We start from the raw sequence: 19,463 nt of genomic DNA, 5'->3' as shown, positions 1-19,463 counted from the left end.
CCCACCCACCCCCAGCACAGACTGTTCACACCCCTACCCTCTGGTTGGAGGTTCAGAAGTGTGAAATGCAGGACCTCTAGATTGAAAAACTCTTTCTTTCCCTCTGCCATCAGACTCCTAAACAGCTGAGGAGTTTATTACCAGGAAATAAGTCATTTATTGTTTACATTCTCAGTTTGCACATGCATAATTGCACATTCACTGTTGACTGCTGCACATGCTGCGCCCATGCAGCATACATTCTCTTATTATATTGTTATATATTTTTATTATGCTGCTGCATTTGCTGCTTAAAGTGCCTTAGATTTTATGTTACTTATTTATCTACTTTATATTTCATTTGTATTTTGTGGCATTAATGTGGATGGCAAAGCAAGAATTTCATTGTGCAGGGAAACACGTTTCCTAACTGTGCATATGACAAATAAACACTTTGACCTTGACTGGTGGCACTGTTTGTATCCATATGTGAATCAGAAGCTATACACAGTGTCTGCTATGAAAAGGTCAGTTGTTGGAGAACATTGTGAAAGTTGAAGCAAAGAAAATATACAGAAGACAAACAGGTGAAGATACAAGGAGACCATCAGAAAGCTCAGCGAGTGAATTTCAGAAAATAGAGAAATGTAGACAAGTAATTGGCTAAGCTGTCTGTCACACAGTGTATGAAACATTGGTGAACACATAGAGTGGGTGTGGTGCCTGTGTCAAGACAACAGGCACGGCAACCCTGCGATTACTGGCACTGATTATCATTAATACCGGTTGTACTAGTTAAAAATACAGAAACAGCTCAAATATTGAAAGACCACCGATCAAATCACAAGAAAGCTCTGCTGTGTAACAACTAGGGATGTAGCTCATGGTACGATATAATAAAAAGTAATGCAATAAATACCTGATTATCACAATATTAAATGAAGAGAAAATACAAAAAAAATGTCCCTTAATAAACAAGTTTTTTTGTATAATGCACTGCATATAAATGTATATAAAAGAAAATGTTGCAATCAGTTGCAGTCTTTTTATTAAATAAAATAAAACTACATATTACTGCCGCAGTTGGAGCTTGTAAACACGAGTCATACTCACAGTGGAACATCAGTGTTTTAGTACCTCCTAGGCAGGTTTAACTTAGTCAGCACGGCCATCCAACAGAGTATCTTTTCTATCTCTATATCGCAAAATTACAGATATCACTACATCCCTAGGATCATGCAGACAGATTAAAACAGATATTATGACTTTTAGTTATCACCCATGCCCTTCTGTGCATGCTTTTGACACTTACCATATGGGTGCGTGTGCGATGGTAAGGCTGAACAATGGGTAAACCCAGGGGTGTCACCCATTGCACAGTATGGCCAGACTTGGAAATGAGCCTGGCACTTTCTGTCAGCCAATCCTGCAACAGATGGATGCCAGAAGAGGTACAGTGAGTGTCACACCGAACTGAAGAGCATACTCAAAGCAATTTGGGTGAATACCTGCCTAGATGTTGCATTCAAATCAGAGAGTTCAATCAGATAGCTGACTGATTACATTTTCATGTTCTGTTAGGTTAAAATTGTGCAAATCACGCTATAAATAAAGACAGTATGGCACATTTGGAACAACACATAAAATAGGAACATCACCCAAAGCATCAACACATGATCAATGCATTGAGGTCAGCTACTGTTCTTCAAGAAACTGCAAACAACTGTTTCAAACTTGCTGAGGAACAGGTGAGGAGCTGTTGCTTACTCTAAAAATTGTTAGTGCAACAGTGCTGTTTGCATAAGTGTCTGGCACAGTTTGTCTCCAAGAATGAAAACCCTATTAAAGTCCCACAAGTGCCTCCTCACACATACGCATGCATACTGAGCTGTAGAAAAGATAAATACTGTACTTCCTCACAACGCGAGCTAGCAGGCTGGCCCTAATCGGCTCCATTCATCATCACCTCCCTCCGTATATTCCCAGACAAAGTGAAATGATGACATCATAAAAGCAAAAGAGCACAAGTGAGACATTAACTAGCAAGACAGCTAGAGAGATTGAATGATTATTTAAGAGATTGATAAGAGGCACACAAAGAGAGAGGGTGCTGACTGGACAGAGGTGGGTTTGAAAGGAATGACAGAACTAACAGAATAAATACAAAATGTACAGAGAACACAGGAGAAGTTGGGATGAAAGCGTTGCAGACTGATCATCTACCTCACACGTTCTTTAACTCATCAATGCCAAATACACAAGGATATGGCCTATTTAAAAGCAGTAGGTATACACGCAAACATGCACACATATATGAGGATCAGGTCAGCACCGGGGTGTGATGGTAAGGGGATTTTTCACTTCAGACTGGACTGTCTCCTCACATTCCCCAAAGGACACATGCACACATACACCAGCAGTGAGTGGTGGTTTTATTAGCTCACCAGACTACTCTCTGCCTGTGGGGATAATGTACTATCCCCCGCCAGGTGCAAGTCTTAAATCTATAAATGGAATATATGGGATGAATGGGTGCTGTTGCCAGGGCAATAGTGAAGCAAACTAGTAATTAATAAAAAAATTTAAGTCACATCATGCAGAGCTAGGTCAAAAGTCAGAAAATGGGAGTAACACTTTATTTGTAGGCATCTGTAATTTCATAATAATTTCCTAGAATGTTTCCAGGAAAGAACAATGTAATATAGTATAATTACATGAAACATTTAGTAAAAGTTCAGTTACAATAGCTGTATTGTGTTTTATATATATATCAGTCAATTTCAAAGTAAATGTGTTTGGATTGTTATTCATTGGAATTATGTAACTAAATCTATGAATATAACATTATCTCTATTTTCTAGATGGGAGTAAACATACTTTATCACTGTAAACACGGAGAAAAGGTGTTAATGCCTGTGGAACCGTACACCGTCTGATTTGTGAAGGTATGCTGGCTTACAACGCGAGTGGAATTAGCATTTACTGCATGTGTGGGTATATTCTAAAAAAACAAAACAAAGAAACAATAAAAAAAGGAAGAATATCTTTCAAGAATACTGTATTTTTACTGAATGTCAGCCCTGTTGTGTAATTAGTAACACTAAATTATATATACATTATAATCTGGTGATATTCATCTTGGATGAGATACTTTCAGGTTGGTATTTCATTTGATGCAGTGGTAAAGAACTCACCTGGATCTCTCTGGTCCCTGAAAACATCTCTTTTAAGCCACTGAACACCAGTTGTACCAGGTAATGGGATGCCTGCCACACATGCTCCTGGAAAAACAACACATATTCAAAGTTTCTTAACACAGCTTTCTACACACTTTAATTTTTGCTCCACTGCATTTCTAATTTAAATAATATATTCTTTTTTTTTTTTTTTACTTTATCATTGTGGATTAAATACATAATGAAAATGTTAGTGGTAAAAGTTGCAGCACACAATAAGAAATGTATTGTTATTGTGATATGAACTCCTCCTCAGTAGGAGCTGCCTCATTCCTCTCATCCATCCACTTGTAATCAGTCACAATTACACTTCCCCCCTAGTTCCCTGTTTAAACAATTAGGGACATTATGTAGAAGTCATTTAGCACAACCCTCTGGCTGTGTGATAGTAGAAACACTGGAAGCATGCTGGTGCCATCTATACAGACAGATTAACCTCAACTACTGTACAGAACTATATAACTATTTGACATAAATTAAGCACTAGAGTGCTGTGAGAAGATTAAATGCTTCCACTCTCCTGCCACAGTGTCATTTCAGCAGAACGGGTGTGCCCATCAGCGAACCATTAATGTCTGACCAAATCAAAGTGCAGTGGTTTTGAACTAAAAACAGAACCATGGGTGGCTATGCACAGGATATCAAATATACCTGTTGTTGTATTACAATCCTGGTCTTCCTGATAGAAATCATGCAATATTTGATTTCACTACAATCAGATAATCACATAAATTAACTTGACTAAAGTAAAGTTTAAAAGTTCTTGCTCCATTCAGCTCACTGGACATAGTGTAGTTGAACTCTTCATGTCAAGGTCAAACTTATGGGAATCCCTATGGATGCACACAGGCAAGTCCATGGCAGGCATACAGTAACCGTCTCTATTGACCATCACTCTGTGATAAATGCACATACAGAAGAAGCAATAACACAAATGGAGGATAGCGGTCAGTAGAAAACACCTTGCACTTCATTAGGAGTCCATTTGGGTCAAATGTGTAAGGATGTATAGCCTGAGAGGAGGGTGTAATAAGGGCCCTGTATAGAGAAGGTCATGTGCTAAGCGGCCACTTTGCCATGCCACGCAAAGGCCACACTAAAAATAAACCTGTTTGAGGAAAACCCCTCACCCACCTCCCTGTACCATCATACCTTGGGGAACTCTTCAATCTCCTTCAGTCTTTTCTCTATCTGCAGGCGACCCCCGTATCGTGTGACACCATACACAACAGTCATCACAGTCTGTTTGACCACCTTCCGGCTGATGAAGCCCTCCAGAACCTGGGCAATCTTCAGACCTCTCTTGGCATCCTGCAGTCGAAGCTCCTCCACCTGCAGGTATATACATGAGAAATTTACATAAAACATACATGCAAATGCCAAACAGTCCCTGTCCAAAATGTGTTCTTTGGAGGACATCTTAATGCTTATCCCCAAACCCACACTCATACCCTCCTGGGCAGAAGAACTTTCACTAGAGCAGCAACTAATGTTGATTTTCACTGTCAATTAATATGGTAATTTAAATAATCTCATGAGGTAGGGCAGTCGTCTCCTGACCAGCAAGTTGGTGGTTCAACTCCCGGTCCCTGAGCAAGACACTGAACCCCGAATTGCTCCCGGTGGCTTGACTAGCGCCGGTGCGTGGCAGCCTGTCGTCATCGGTGTGTGAATGTTGTGTGTGAATGGGTGAATGGTGTATGACCTCCTGCAAAGCGCTTTGACCAGTGCAACACACTGTGAGAAAGAGCTATATAAAATACAGTCCATTTACCAAAATACAGTCCATTTACCAATATTTTCTTGTTTTATCCACAAAGACTCAGAATAATATCAAAGTGATATCAGCAAATGTCTAGGTTTGTGTGATTGGCAGTCAAGGACCTGAGGGTCTTCCAATTACTCCCTAATTGATTCCTAGCAATTGAGAGATTTTAAAAAGTCATTAAATATTTTCACTCAATCAACTAATGGATTAATGAACTAACCGATTTGGCTCTAGCTACATACTGTACATGTATATGACTCTCCAATAATATGACGAACAGTATGTTGCCTCTGACAGTTAATGTCCATCTTACCCATGCAAGTAAACAAGATTTACTTACCCAGCTAGCATGCTAGTTCACAAGTCTGAATATTACAGTATTATCTAACAAAAACTGCAGGGCCAAGAGGTAAAAATATCCTACTAATCAGTGTCCTGAATCCCTGCAACACGCACACACAAGCTCACTGACGACTACACAATAAACTTTGCAGTTACAGTCACTGCCCTTGAAAGGTTTCAATTTTTTCCCCTCAGCACACTCTGAAATATCACTACATTACAATTAACTTCAAATTGTTTTTTCCTCCTCACAAAAACTACAGCAAGCAGGGTCCTTTGATAGCAATGAATGCACACTAGCCCTCTGATGCAAGGCATGATAAACTAAGCTCTTATGTACAAGATGTACAATGAGAAACTTAAAGGGCCCATGGCATAGTTTTCCTTGTTTTTTTGACTTATCTACAATGTTACAACAGTGAATTCTCATCTTAGACGTGACCTAAAGCTAAAAAAATTAGGTGTACGTGTGTTCTAGTATTTCTATGCAGAAGCAACTCGGTTTATAGACGAGTTTCTCTATGGGATATGTTGAGTCATCTGAATATTAACAGATAAGCAATCACAATTCAGTTCTCTTATGCAGACTTTAAGTATACGCTAATCAAAGAGGAACAAAACAATGCAAACCAAAAGCCGACTGATGCTGACCTGCTGTGCTACTCCACTGTACACATCCTGGGGCACGTCACAGGCCACAAGGTTGACTGATTTAGCACCAATAACATCTCGGCCTAGAGCGGCGTAATGCTGGAGACCATTACAGGAGCCATCCTGGAGGAGAGGTGGAGTGAAGAAGAGATAAATTAAAGCAACAATTAAAAGTCTCTCACACAAATCAACTCTTTCTTGCCATTTAGATTCTCTTCTTTATACTAAGTATGTATCTGTCATTTAAGACAGTTCACACTGATCAACATCAATTTGATATACTGTGGTGGAAGAAGTACTCAGATACTTAAGCCACCATACAACAGTGTAAAATAGTCTGTTACAAGTCCTGCATTCAAAATGTTACTCAAGTAAGACTACAAAAGTATTAGCATCAAAACATACTTAAAGTAAAAGTATTCAATAAACATAATGGCACATTAATATTAACGTACATCATATGAATGCATTATAATGACTGATGCATTATTGTGTTCATCGCATTAAATGTTGCAGCTGGTAAAGGGGTAAGCTGGTAACTAGGTTATATGCATTTAATTTGAATTACTGCTGGGTACTCGGGGATCAATGAATTCTTATCATACTGTATTTCTGTATTAACCTGGTTCTGAAAACTAACTAGTAACTAAAGTTATAAAAAAAAAAACTATAGTGTAGGAAAAGGTACAATATTTGCCTCTAAAATGTAGTGTAGTCAAAGCATGAAGCAGTGGAAGATGAAAACATTTCAGTACAGATACTTCAAATTGTACTCAAGTACAGTACTTCAGTAAATGTACTGTCAAAAGGCTAATCCAGTCCCTGCCGTTCAAAGCTACAGAGTGAAAACCTTGGAGCTAGTGTCTTTTAACAACAGCTGGTGAGGAAGAGGCACTAATCTCTTTGAGACATATTGATTACACTCATTTTGTCCAAATCTAACAGTCAGACAAACAAATAATGTTATGTGTGCTCACGTTATGCTATACAGCAGTGTATTTTGGGGTAGCCGAGGCTCTGGGGGTAGAGCAGGTTGCCTCCTAACCGGACGGCTTGGCAGTTCAATTTCTGGCTTCTCCAGCCTACATGTTGAAGTGTCCTTGAGCAAGACACTGAAAGCCAAGTTGCTCCCGGTGGCTGTCCAACCAGTGTGTGAGTGCGAGTGTCTTTGTTTTACTTACATTATGGGGACCAAAACCTGTTAACACACACACACACTGTGGGGACTTGGCCATCTCTGAATTTTAGGGTGGCGACATGGTTTAAGGTTAGGGTGAGATTAAGCGTTAGGGTTAGGTGTTAGGCGTTAGGCAAGTAGTGCTATGGTTAAGGTTAGGTAAGGTCTACAGGAAATGAATGTAAGTCAATGTAAAGTCCCCACAAGGAATGAAAACACAGCGTATGTGTGCGCTTGGGAGTATGAATACGTGAATGGCCAAAAAGTGTGAAAGGGCTTTGAGTATACTGCAATGCATAAAGAAAAGCACTATAAAGGTTTAAGTCCATTTACCATTTTGGTGTTAATGCTTTCCTTTTGTTTTATTGTTTTTAATACTAGAGGCAGGAAAATGACTAATACTTACATTACTTGCAGTTTTATTGGTGCACATTAGTAAAAGTAACATGGTAGAAAGACATTTTCTCAAGTGCCAAATAAGAGCCATGTTATACTGGGGCTATTAACAAGGGCCTGAGGTGCAGATAATGTTGCATTACATTATAAAAGCCACCGATTGTGCTTAAAGCTGTAAGTGAATTCCTGACACAAGGCTGCAGTTAGCAATTTGTTTAAGAAGGCCACTAGCTTAAATACAAGATTTCTACAAAGGATAGCTAAAAGGGTTCTGGTCTGAAAAATTAGTACAACATGTTTGTGACACATAACATCAAACAGGCCTCAGCTGGTTCCGGAGGTCCTGACTTGTTAACTCGGTGCCCTCTAAAGCAGCACCACTGGCACACCTTATTTTTAGGAGACTATAGACAAGAAGTAAAACTGGCTATAGTTGTTGGCAGATGAGTAAATCCTGTAGGATAATTGTTTTAATCATCTTATATGATATCAGGTGAAACAGAAATTTTCATTTCTGTTTCACCTGAGTAAAGAAATATTAATTCACCTTTACATTTTTGTTTTTCAATAAAATGCCTCATTAAAGAAGAAGGTAGAAGATCGAATGTGTCAAATTGCTATGCAATTCTGTAAACAGATCATTCTTTCAACTGTTGATTGGTACCTGATGAACAGGAAAATGAGAGATGAATTTTGTTGGATCAGGAGATCGCACAGCCTTGGCTATCTCCATGCAGCAGGCCAGAGTCTGCCAAGGCTCATCTGCATTCATCCACCACTTCTTACCCTGTGAAAGACAAACACAAGCACATGGCACATTATCCTGCCTATATAAATACTGCAAGAAAAGCATTTTTATTTTACTGTTTTGATAAGTATTCATATGAATAAAGTATAGGTGTAGATTTTGTCACTAATTAAACTGACCATTCACCAAGAGACAGAGAAAAGAGTTTGGCTATAATCTGCATTTCAGAAATTAAAAACGGGATCTCTCTTTGTGCGTGTGCTTCTATGTGCTAAGACATCCTAACAGGAAATGCTTTGTTAAATTTTTATGCTATGGTTAGACAAAGCTATTAGTTACCAACAAAATCAGTAAAGATAGACTAACATTCAAAGGGTTGTCGGCAGAGTCCAATATGTCCTCCATGATTGTGTTGGCGTATTCCAAACGTCCCTGTAAGGAGCTTTTCTTCTTTAACCCTGTCAGATTGACTAAGTGGATCTTTAGCCAGTCCAGACCTTTGGGACCAAGGGGCTTCCCCTCCGCAAACACAAGGATGGCCCGAGTCACATCGCTTCCCAGGTGATTAAAGTATGGAGGACAGGGGTAAGTACGACCCCGGAAATCCATGCTGTGAGGGAACCAGAAAATTTCATCCCGCATGTGGTTAGCGATGGAGAGCTTATAGAGAGCATCCATACGCAGGCTATGCATCTCATTGTATTTCTTTTTGGCAGCAATCACCTCTTTTTTCATGTGGGCCTTCTCATTAGCAGTACAAGTGGGATCGTGGAGGTTGAAGTGGGGTATTTTGGGGGCCTCTGACAGAGGAGGAGGGATGTCTAGACTATCACTACCCCGATCATTAAAAATGGAAATAATAATATCCAACAGCGGTTTGTTGACTCTCCAAGCACAGTTGCCCAGCTGGGTGAGAGAGTCTATGACTGCATGCAGGTTCTGGCATTTCTCCAACAGCACCTCGTGCTGGGTGGCCCCATCCACTGTGCGCATGAGTTTGGTCGGTGTTAGCAGGTAGGCTCCAAACTTGACGGAGGTCCACGGAACAGGAGGGCACAGCATTGGCATTACATAGGAGTCAAAGGTCAGCTTGGTCTCCATGGCTTCCTGCTGCATCTGAGCCAGGATAGGGTGGGGCTTGATAAAGCCGATCTGATGGGAAAAACATCACGAGAAATCAAATTAGAAACATCAAAATGAGCCAAGGGAAAAGTGCTCCCAATTTATATTGCATATATACAGAGACAAATGTTTCAATTACACAGAGATGAATGAATCAGGTTAAGGTTAATCATTACAGAAGTAGCAGATTTGAGCACAATCTTGATAAATACATAACAGCAGATGGGCTATAAATTGTGACATCTGTTTTATAGCATTTTAAATCATAACTGACAAGAACAATCAACTACCTCTGCGCTGAAACAACTACAAACGACTCAGGTAGGCAACTGTAGCTCTACAAATCTCAATTATTTAATTAAAAGTGGTCAACAACAAGTCACTAACCCACTAGAGTTTCAACATTACAGATGATCTGGTGAAACACAGATGTCACACTTTCTTTTCTTTATTTTATATATTATGTAAAATCTTAGTTAGTGGCACCATAACGGCTGGATAACTGCATGTTATGACGTGTGTATAAACAAGTATTTTAACTTTGATACGAAAGAGTTGTGTCCACGTTCTAACTCAACAGCATGTAGCTACCCTGATGGGCTAAGACAGAAACAAGAGGAGGGGGAGAATAAGAGAAAAGAACACAGAGGGAGAAGGAGAGAGATGTAAATATTGCACAATGATAAAATTCTTCTATTGTAGATTCCACTGGCAGTGTATCAAGTTAATAAGTTTTCTCTTTCTCCTCTGACAATGCTCCATATTCTCCTGCAGGGTCCCATGGCAATACATCAGCTGCTGGACATCGGCGTGCAGGAACTGTTCCCTGAACTCACGAAGGTAAATGTGTGACAGCGAAGCAATTAAGAGGACACTAAAAAAAAGGGAACCTAGCCTGGAACCTACTCATCTTACTCAACTGGAAATGACTTTAAAATTCCCAGTCTTCAAAGCTTCATGCTGAATATGACGGTGCTCAAATGTTCAAGGTAGCAGGCATCAAAGTGACAGTCTTCGTTTCTAAAGTGAAAGTCGAGTGTTTTAGTGTCTGGTTTTTTTGTTTTTTTTTTAATTTATTTCTGCTCCACTATGGTTCTTTCTTTATTAATGAAACTATCTGCTGTACAAATACTTAAAATTCACTTAGTCTTTTATTCAGACTAATTGTATGTAATTTTCAAAAGTCAAAATGAATGTGATCATTTGAGTTGACTGACACATGGCGTCAATATAATGAGCATTTTTCCACATAAATGTCAGCTGAAAGCATCTTTTTTTGTCTGGGTTAATGCACATAAATCCTGTTAACAGGTTATGAAAGTTCCATCAGTTTGGCAAGACCGCTTTAGCATAAACACAACTGCTTCCCAGGGTAGCCAACTCCTTTGTTATCCCTGTGGAATAAGCAGAGTGAGATTTCCACTTCCACTGTACCTGTCGAATGCTACGGAAGGTGTACATGTGGTAGAGGATGGGGATGAGCTTCCTGTCAGAGCCCGGATTCAGGATGTCACTATTGATTTTAAGGTTCTTGATCATCAAGTCCAGCATGTAAGTGCCCAGCTCCAGAGTTACTAGGTATGGCCAGCTTGTTTCATTTCCCTGCAGTGTGGGTCCTGAGCTGTGCTCTATCTCCAGCTTACACCACTGCTCCCTGGGAAGGACGTTACACACCTGGAGGGAGAAGAACAGAAGTTGGTGTTGACAACATTCAGTAAAATCATATGATTTTGAATATGATTATTTTGCAAAGACATAGCAAGTCACCACAATAAGCTATACAGTTTTGAAATATGACAGGTGAACATCTTAAAATACTCTAACAGGCACAAATTTGTAGGGGTGTGATGATGCACTTAGCTCACGGGACAATATAATGCACGATACTGGGTTCATGAGAACGAGGTATTTTGACACTTTTTTAAGAAATCTTCAATGATGAAATATATGACTGGAAAAAATCTTATTTGACTGAAAGTAACAAAAAGCAAAACAATGCAGTTGCATTTTGAAATGTTTTAACTAATCAGCTTGTTCTACTTTGAGTTTGAATTATCATATGCAATAAAAGACAGAACAGTATGCAAACACTGTAAAAGGTTTTACCACAAACTCGACTAGCTTCTCTCCTGTATGATTTCATGAGTCTCTTTAGACCTTTTAACTGTGCATGAACTATGCATGAGCTTCTAACTTAAATGTGTATGACCTTTTGCGCTATTTTCACCCTCACTGCATCGCACCAGACAGTGGCATCTTCTGAAAAAGGCACTGCGTTGACCAGTCATGTGCAGGGGATGATCGAGACGTGGATGCCCACAGAAAGAAGACACTTTTGTTTACCTTGAAAGCATGAGCATTCACTGCTATTCACTGTCAAATTCTGATATGTACCAATATCGCAAGACAGCTTTTACCTCCATGAGAAATATCGTCACATATTATTATCACAATATCTCGTGGCATGAACTCTCATCACACCCCTACTAATTTGTGATCTAATCTTCAGCTTTCCCCTTCTTAAGAGCCATAATATATACTGTAAACATCCAGATACGTTTCAGCAAAAAAAAACAAGCTACCAAAGTAACCTTACACTTGTATAGTGCTTTTCTATATATTGCAGCACACTCAAAGTGCTTTCACATTATTTGCCCATTCACCCCTTTGGCACTCCCAAGCACTCACACATTCACACACCGGTGATATCTCCGGAAGAAACTGGGGGGGTTCAGTGTCTTGCTCAAGGACACTTCGACATGTGGCCTGGAGAAGCTAGGAATTGAACCGCCAACCTTTCAGTTAGAAGACAACCTGCTCTATCCAGTTTGTTAGTGAGCGAAACTGCTGCAGACATTTTTATACTATACTACTTTATGTAAAGAACTGCTTCTCTATGCTGCTCAATGCCTTGGCATCACCCAAGAAAGAACACTCACCATCAAACCCTCTGCAGCTCTTGAAAGCAGCTTCATTTCCTCCGGAGGAAATGAAGTACTTATTGTCATCCTATGCATCAAATAAGTTACATGACCTTAATCTCGACTGGTTATCCAGCAGAGCTGGCAAACTAAAAGAACTTCTCTCAACCGACAGCAGCCAGAGCAAACTTCAAAACGTCTTGCTACAGTAAGTCTACATTCCTTTAAGATGTTCTGACAAACAAATCTCACAATGACTCTGCATGGTGTCCTTGCTCTGAAGAGTACATCACAACTATATTTAGGTTTAAATTAAACTTCACTACAACATTTAGCTTCATAACATGACAATATCTGAGATGTGGCTTCTACTGTAGTACACAAAAGAAAAGCAGTGCTTAGCAACAAAAAAACTGTCACATTTACTGACAAAGGCAACAGGTATAATTTCAGCTCAACAACTACAGCACTGCAACAACAGATTTTAGACAAACTGTGTAGTGATGGTGATTTGTTTGATTCTTCGCAGCAGATCTGAGAATCGTGTTGTGTTTTCACATGTAACTAAAGCTGCAGCAATGAACTGCAATGTCCTTCAGTTTGTGCCTTTGCAGGTTATGTAGTGTTAGCTGTGCAGTAAAATATATAATATACTGTATGCCTAGTTACAGTGCTGTCTTTTTCATGTGGTTTATGAACTACATTACATACTAATAAGTTGGGTTATATGTTTTTCACACTTTTACACTAGATTTGATCTGTCATTCATTAAAACCAGGAAACAAGCCTTCCTCTCACTTTCTACTAAGCCACATTTATGTTGTGCTGGACCACAATGCATGCAAATAAACAAGAGACATATACATAAAGACAGACATCTGGAAATTTACAAAATGCTGTGGAAGAGTCAAGGTCTTGGTATGTTTACTTGGTTGTATAAACAAGTAAAACTTCATTTCTGTACCTTGGTTTCTTTGGCCAGGATGCCTGTGTATGCGTTGTAAATGTTGCACAACTTTTCCACCATCTGATTATGGTATTTCTGTCGCACAGAGTACTTGGTGTAGACCCTGTTGCCCAAATCCCTGGCCAAAACCTTCAGCGACTCTCCATTGGGAGGCAGGTTGGCAATACTCTGCACAAGAGCAAGACAAGGTTCAACAGGTCAAACAGATGAAAACAGCAGCAAAAGGATGCATGAGGCTTTTATCAGGTCTGGCTTATTTGAATAAAATGCAATCCTTCAGTCAGAGGGGAAATCAAAGTGAAAAAGCTTCTTTCAGAAAGCACATTATACCCAGGGAATTGGACTACATCAGAAGCAAAGGTATCTGATCAAATGCATGATCTCCTTTGCTGCCAAAGATAAAGCCTTTTCCAGCTGTTGTCACTGTCAACTGCTTGATTTGTGTTTTATGGTTTCCCAGGTTGGTTCAGTTATAATACATAACAACGGCATCAAAATAAAACAAGAAAAGGCAACAGTGACATCAACGAACACCTTCATTTTTATGTTATATTAAAATAAAGCTGACATCAATCAAATGTCTTTGACTCAAACACCAGCAAGTCTCTGTTAAATCCCAGACTTCTGGCATTTCATTGATTGGTAAACTGGGTTAGGCGTTTTGTATTACCTGTATCATGATGTCAATGTACTCCTTATCCTCCAGCAGACAGAGGTAGGGGTAAAGGTTAAGCCTATAGTCATCGGTGTTGGTGTTAGCCTGTATCATCTTGCTCTCTCTTAGGGCCTGGAGGAGGACCTTCTGCCACTGAGGCCGCTGCTTTGCCAGTAGTGCCCTCTAAAAGGAAGACAACTAATAGGCTGTATGATCAAAATGGATATTTGTTAAATTGTGATGTAGTAGATGAGTCCACCTCTCACTGAACGCAAGTTAATTGTACAACATGACTGTGAATGGTTGGGCTTGTTTGGCCCAGATGCCTGCAGATGACAAGAAGAAAACATTCCAAACAGACAATCATTCCAAAGGGGAGACAACTGGCCCATAAACCTATCCAAGAGTAAAACAGTAAACCTCTCCTCTTCCCAGAGTTGAGGCCTATTAGAGGTTTGAATGTGTATGATTTAATCAGTGAATAATCATTTGTCATTCTCATTTCCATCAAATGAGATTAGAGCTGTAGTTTTTATGCTGAGAGTTAGATGGGAAGATCAAAGTCACTTTCATGCTTAAACATCAAGTATGAAGCTACATCCAGAAGATGATGGGCTTAGCAAACGTCACTTAGCATAAGGACAGGGAGTAAGGGGAAACAAGCTAACCAGCTTTTTGCTCAACTTAGATGATCATGTGCTGGCTTTAGCTTCACATTTACCATACAGACTTGATGCTCATGTGGATTTTCTCAGCAAGAAAGCAAATAAGTAGATTTCCCAAGATATCAAACCATTCATTTAACAAAGAAAATAATATATTTTAAGTAATTTAATGCTGACTTACATAAAGTGTCAATGATTTAAATCTTCCACCAGATGATGTGGCTAATAACCACAGTACCTCTTTAGTGCAAGCTAATTTTAGGTTAGCACACAGGCAAATCCATCTGTACTTGGTGGACTTCCAAGGTTCCAGCTTTGTTACTGAAATGAAGAAACTAAGTGATGAAGGGTCCCAAAATTCACACTGCATCTCAGGACATAAACTGAGCCATGGAGTCCAAGGAACTCCCAAGAAACAGAGCTTCAGAAGTCCACTGCAAACATGGGAAGAGTTTCTAGAGGCTCGACCATCTCAGCAGCTCTCCTTTACGGAGAGTGTCTAGATAGAGGCCCCTCTTGAGTAAAAGGCATATGACAGCCTGCTTAGACTTTGCTAAACAGCATTTAAAAGCAGTCAAAACATAAAGATTCGCTGGTCTTAAGAAACACAAATTGGACTCTGGGTAGAATTCCAAGCACTGTGTCTGATGAACACCAGGCACTGTTCATTACCTGGCTAATGCCACCCCTACAGTGACGTCTGCTATGGGGACAGGGACAGGGAGACTGGTTAGAACTGAGGGAAGAATGAATGCAGCCAAATGTCAACAGGAAACATGCTCCTGAGTGCATGACAACTAGAGTGATGGCTCAAACGACTATGAAGTGACGCATATAATCATACCGGTGGCTTTAGGACAAGTCTCTGAGTGAATTAAGGATCAGAACACTTTTGTAAATGAGAAATGCCAATATTATCCATTTAAAATTAAATCCTCAACACAACACAGTGAGGTCTGAATACTTTCAGAAGTGACTACATATTATACTGAGTCTTGATGGAGGATTTATACCTTGAATAAGCAAATACTTAAGAGCTGCTGTTGCTGCACAGCAGCTGGCACAAAGAGGCATTAAAAATTTGTAGTGTATTAATTTTGCTGATTTTTCATGTTAAATTGGACATCCATCTTAACAGCTACTATTCTGCGCTCTCACATTGTGAATCTAATTTTAAGTGAAGCAGAAAACCTGTTTTTGAGCCAACAGCCGGGACAAGCAATGGCTTTATGATGACTTGCATTTTCTAGTGCACTTACATAGATTAATCAAAGTATTTATTAATTCTCATTCACAACATTTATGAGAAAAATATGCATCCCCAGCTGGAAGATTTATTCATTTATATACAGTATATGTCCCTGTGGAAGAATCGGAAATAAAATGATGTCCTATTGAAGCCTAGGTGTATATGTGTTACTGTTCACGCTTTGGAGTTTTACTCAGACGGACTGAAACAGTTAAGACAGTCTGGATTGTAGATAGAGAGATGACTGCTTTGTCTCCAGAGGCCGCCATTACAATACATTATTATTCTTCCCTGCCTGTCTGTAAATGCTTCCTGACCACCAGGGACTCTTGACCTCCTCGCTTCCCACGTAGCCCACCTGCAGAGGCAGACAAGCCAGGCTGGGCTGTAAATGCCAGAGTTGGAAGGGAGGCAAACCACAGGAATAAGATGTTTCTTCCTCTAACCTGTCAGGCCTAAATGCATATTGTTTCAAAGTTTAAATGAGAGGAAAAGAGCGATTCCGCCTTTAGGAGGCGATTTGCTCCCATAGATATGAATAGCATTTTAAATACAACGAAATCATCACTTTGTAAATGCCGAGATATAAACATGGCTACTCCAAACAAAGTAGACTACTGCCAAGATGACATGTAACCATCACAGTCCCAATGTATCTTACACTGTGTGAGCCTGTTGGATTTTTCAGGAAATCTATAGGCTTTTTTTTTCCTGTTACAAAATGGGAAGATAACTGATGCTCTTCCAGCACAAATGAGGATGACTTTTTTCTTTTCAACAGGGTTTGTGGGAAATTTGCTCTCTTTCTTCAAACACTGCACCAGCAACAGCACTATTGTAAATACAGGGTACCATATATCTCAACCAGTGTGTCAACATTAGTATGACAATGTTCAAATATTAATGATAATAATGCATGTTATACTGTTTATGTTAAGGAAAATCAGCTGTGTACAGATGTTGACATGAAGGCAAAGAAGGGCAACAATTGGGTTCTTTACCATTTTGGCCATATTTTCAGTGACAGGCTTGACAGCCTCCACAGAGTCAATGGTGACAGTGCAGGCCTGCTCTATGCTGAGCTGTTGTCTGAAACGCTCCTGGAGCTCCTCCTGAATGAAGTCCAGTTTGGGATAGTGGTGGTCTGCCCTCTAAAGGTCATAAACACAAGAAAGACAGACAGATGAAAACAAGAGTTTACTACTGTATAATGGTATAGACCGTATATAAAAACACTTTTTCCCCTGAGCATAACCTATAAAGATTGGCAGACCTTACTGTACTACTGTAATGTAACCACTTTATTGTTGGAAGCTGATACATGCTCTGCAGATGAGCTTTGCCCGACAGAATCGATTCAGGGCAAGAAGTAAAGAAGCTTTTTCAGGCAAGCCAGCAAAGGCCAGGTCATAAGACCATCCCAGTGCGCTGCAATGAGAGTGTTATTCTGAGCTTCAGTCTCAGTACTACTGGAAACCAAAAACAAACAATTCATTACTCTCAAGTGCAGAATGATAAAGAAATGTTTTTCTGTAAGACTGCATTTTCAAACCCTAGCAAAGCCTTGGCTGTTGAATATAGGAAAAGGTGAAAAGAAGTCCCCTCATACACTGTTGGAAAAAAAATCCCACCAGAGCAAAATGGTTTGGTTGACCAAATTACCTACTAATCAACCAACCTGAATGGCATCACCAAATTTCTCAATGACAGATATAATATAAAGTCATTACTGTTTAAAAAGATGGGGACCTTGCCAAGGCAATAAGACCACATCATAAAAAGGTTGCAGACATGAGTGGATGTGGTAAAGAACATCAACAACAGACGAGATACAGCAGACTGTAAATGAGGCCTCAGAGCGACAGAGCATGGACCAAAGCTTTAGGGTAGTACGGCAGTAAATTGGTCACCAGAGCAACTTTTGTACAATATCAGAACTTTTAAGAAGAAGCTAATACAGTATCAATAGACAGGGAGGAAGTCAATGTACAGTATAGATGCTGAAAAAATTGCTGCTGGCATGATAGTTTTAAAAAGTACAAACTTATAGCTTCTGTTGTATAATGAAAAGTAAAAAAAAAAGGACTGTGTTGCAAAGTTAAAGTTTAGTTGTGTGACCTTATTTAAATACCCAGGAAACTGAGCAGTTTGGTGCATTGTGAGCAATTTTCAAGCTATACATATAAGGGGCACACATATAGGCCAGTTAAAAAAATCAAATGAGGAATACCAGACAATCTCTCATGATAAACTGAAACTATATCAAACTCCATTTTGTACAATGTACAGCTTAATCAATATTCCATCTTACACTAACAAACGCTGTTCTAATTAGATTCTGTTTTTGCTGCCAACACTAATTCAAAAAACCCCCTGAGACAATCAAGTATGTTACTCTGCTATCTGAGGGGCCAGCTATTTGGACAGCCAGTCATTAAGGCAGTCAGCCAAACATTCCTAGAATCAAATTCCTCATGTGTTCAACACACCTGGCAAATAAAGCTGATTCTGATTCTGAAAAAGTCCCAGTAACAGTCAGATAGCCACCTGAACAGTCAGTCAATCACAGGCAACTGCAACAGTAACATATGACCTGTTTCACATGTCACTGAGCTGCACAGTTCCACATACAAGAGAAAAATACTTGCTGATTTCTACCATGACATACACGTCAGCACTAAAATAAATCATATTTGTGTCAGACAGATGATGACCAAAGTGAATATGGTGTAAGGATTGAGGCTACAAATACTGCAGCTGTAGAAAAAAAAAAAAAAGCTGTTAAAGGATCATGTGAGAATCAGGAGGAGAAGGGAGGTGGGAAAAGGGAGGAGAGGTGAGAGTAGAAGAGGCAAGGAAAGCAGAGGACCCATTAGACAGCAGGGTTGGCTCACTATAAATAGGTCAGTGCCTGTCAGAATCAGAATCTGTTTTATTGGCCAGGTGTGTTGGACACACGAGGAATTTGACTCTGGTACATCGGCTCTCAATGTGCATGTACATATCCCCATGCCAGAGGGTCAAGTAGACAGTAAACCAGCATAAGGCTGTGTAATATAACAACATAAGCAGTATTAACAAGCAACAACCAGGGCAAACGATGCAAAATAAGCAGTATAAACAGACGGTAAACAATGCAGACCGACAAAGGAATGCTCACTGAAATGAGATAAATAGGAATAAAAATAGAGTACTTAAGAACTAGAGACCTGTACGAATCTGTACGAGGTATCTTTATAGGTATTGCACTGAGGTTTATTGTCCAATCATACTGTCGTGTGTTAAGTGTTCATCAGAGCGACAGCCTGGGGGAAGAAACTGTCCTTGTGCCTGGTTGTCTTAGTGCACAGTGACCTGTAACACCATCCGGAGGGGAGGAGTTCAAACAGATTATGTCCAGGGTGTGAGGGGTCTACAATGAATCTCTCCGCCCTCCTTTTGACCCGTGAGGTGTACAGGTCCTCCATGGAGGGCAGGCTCACACCAATGACCTTTTCTGCAGTCCTGACTGTCCACTGAAGTCTGTACTTGTCCTGTTTGGTTGCTGAGCCAAACCAGACAGTGATGGAGGTGCAGAGAACAGACTC

At 39.8% G+C, this 19,463-nt stretch overlaps 1 protein-coding gene across 1 annotated transcript in view; it reads right to left on the bottom strand.

Moving 5' to 3' along the window:
• Positions 1–19,463, bottom strand: part of polrmt (polymerase (RNA) mitochondrial (DNA directed)) — a 59,054-nt gene that overhangs the window by 29,618 nt on the left and 9,973 nt on the right. The window contains exons 6-15 of the mRNA XM_020612282.1: positions 16,878–17,027; positions 13,978–14,145; positions 13,305–13,475; positions 10,854–11,093; positions 8,664–9,449; positions 8,214–8,336; positions 5,977–6,099; positions 4,368–4,547; positions 3,174–3,260; positions 1,292–1,405 (exon numbers count right to left, since the gene is read on the bottom strand). Of these exons, the coding sequence (XP_020467938.1) occupies positions 1,292–1,405; positions 3,174–3,260; positions 4,368–4,547; positions 5,977–6,099; positions 8,214–8,336; positions 8,664–9,449; positions 10,854–11,093; positions 13,305–13,475; positions 13,978–14,145; positions 16,878–17,027 (2,142 nt within the window). The remainder of the gene's footprint in view (positions 1–1,291; positions 1,406–3,173; positions 3,261–4,367; positions 4,548–5,976; positions 6,100–8,213; positions 8,337–8,663; positions 9,450–10,853; positions 11,094–13,304; positions 13,476–13,977; positions 14,146–16,877; positions 17,028–19,463) is intronic.

This window comes from Monopterus albus, unplaced genomic scaffold, assembly GCF_001952655.1.
Source record: "Monopterus albus unplaced genomic scaffold, M_albus_1.0 scaffold122.1, whole genome shotgun sequence".
Classification (NCBI taxonomy): Eukaryota; Metazoa; Chordata; class Actinopteri; order Synbranchiformes; family Synbranchidae; genus Monopterus; species Monopterus albus.
Note: the sequence above shows the minus strand (reverse complement) of the source record. Positions and strands in the feature narration are given on the sequence as shown.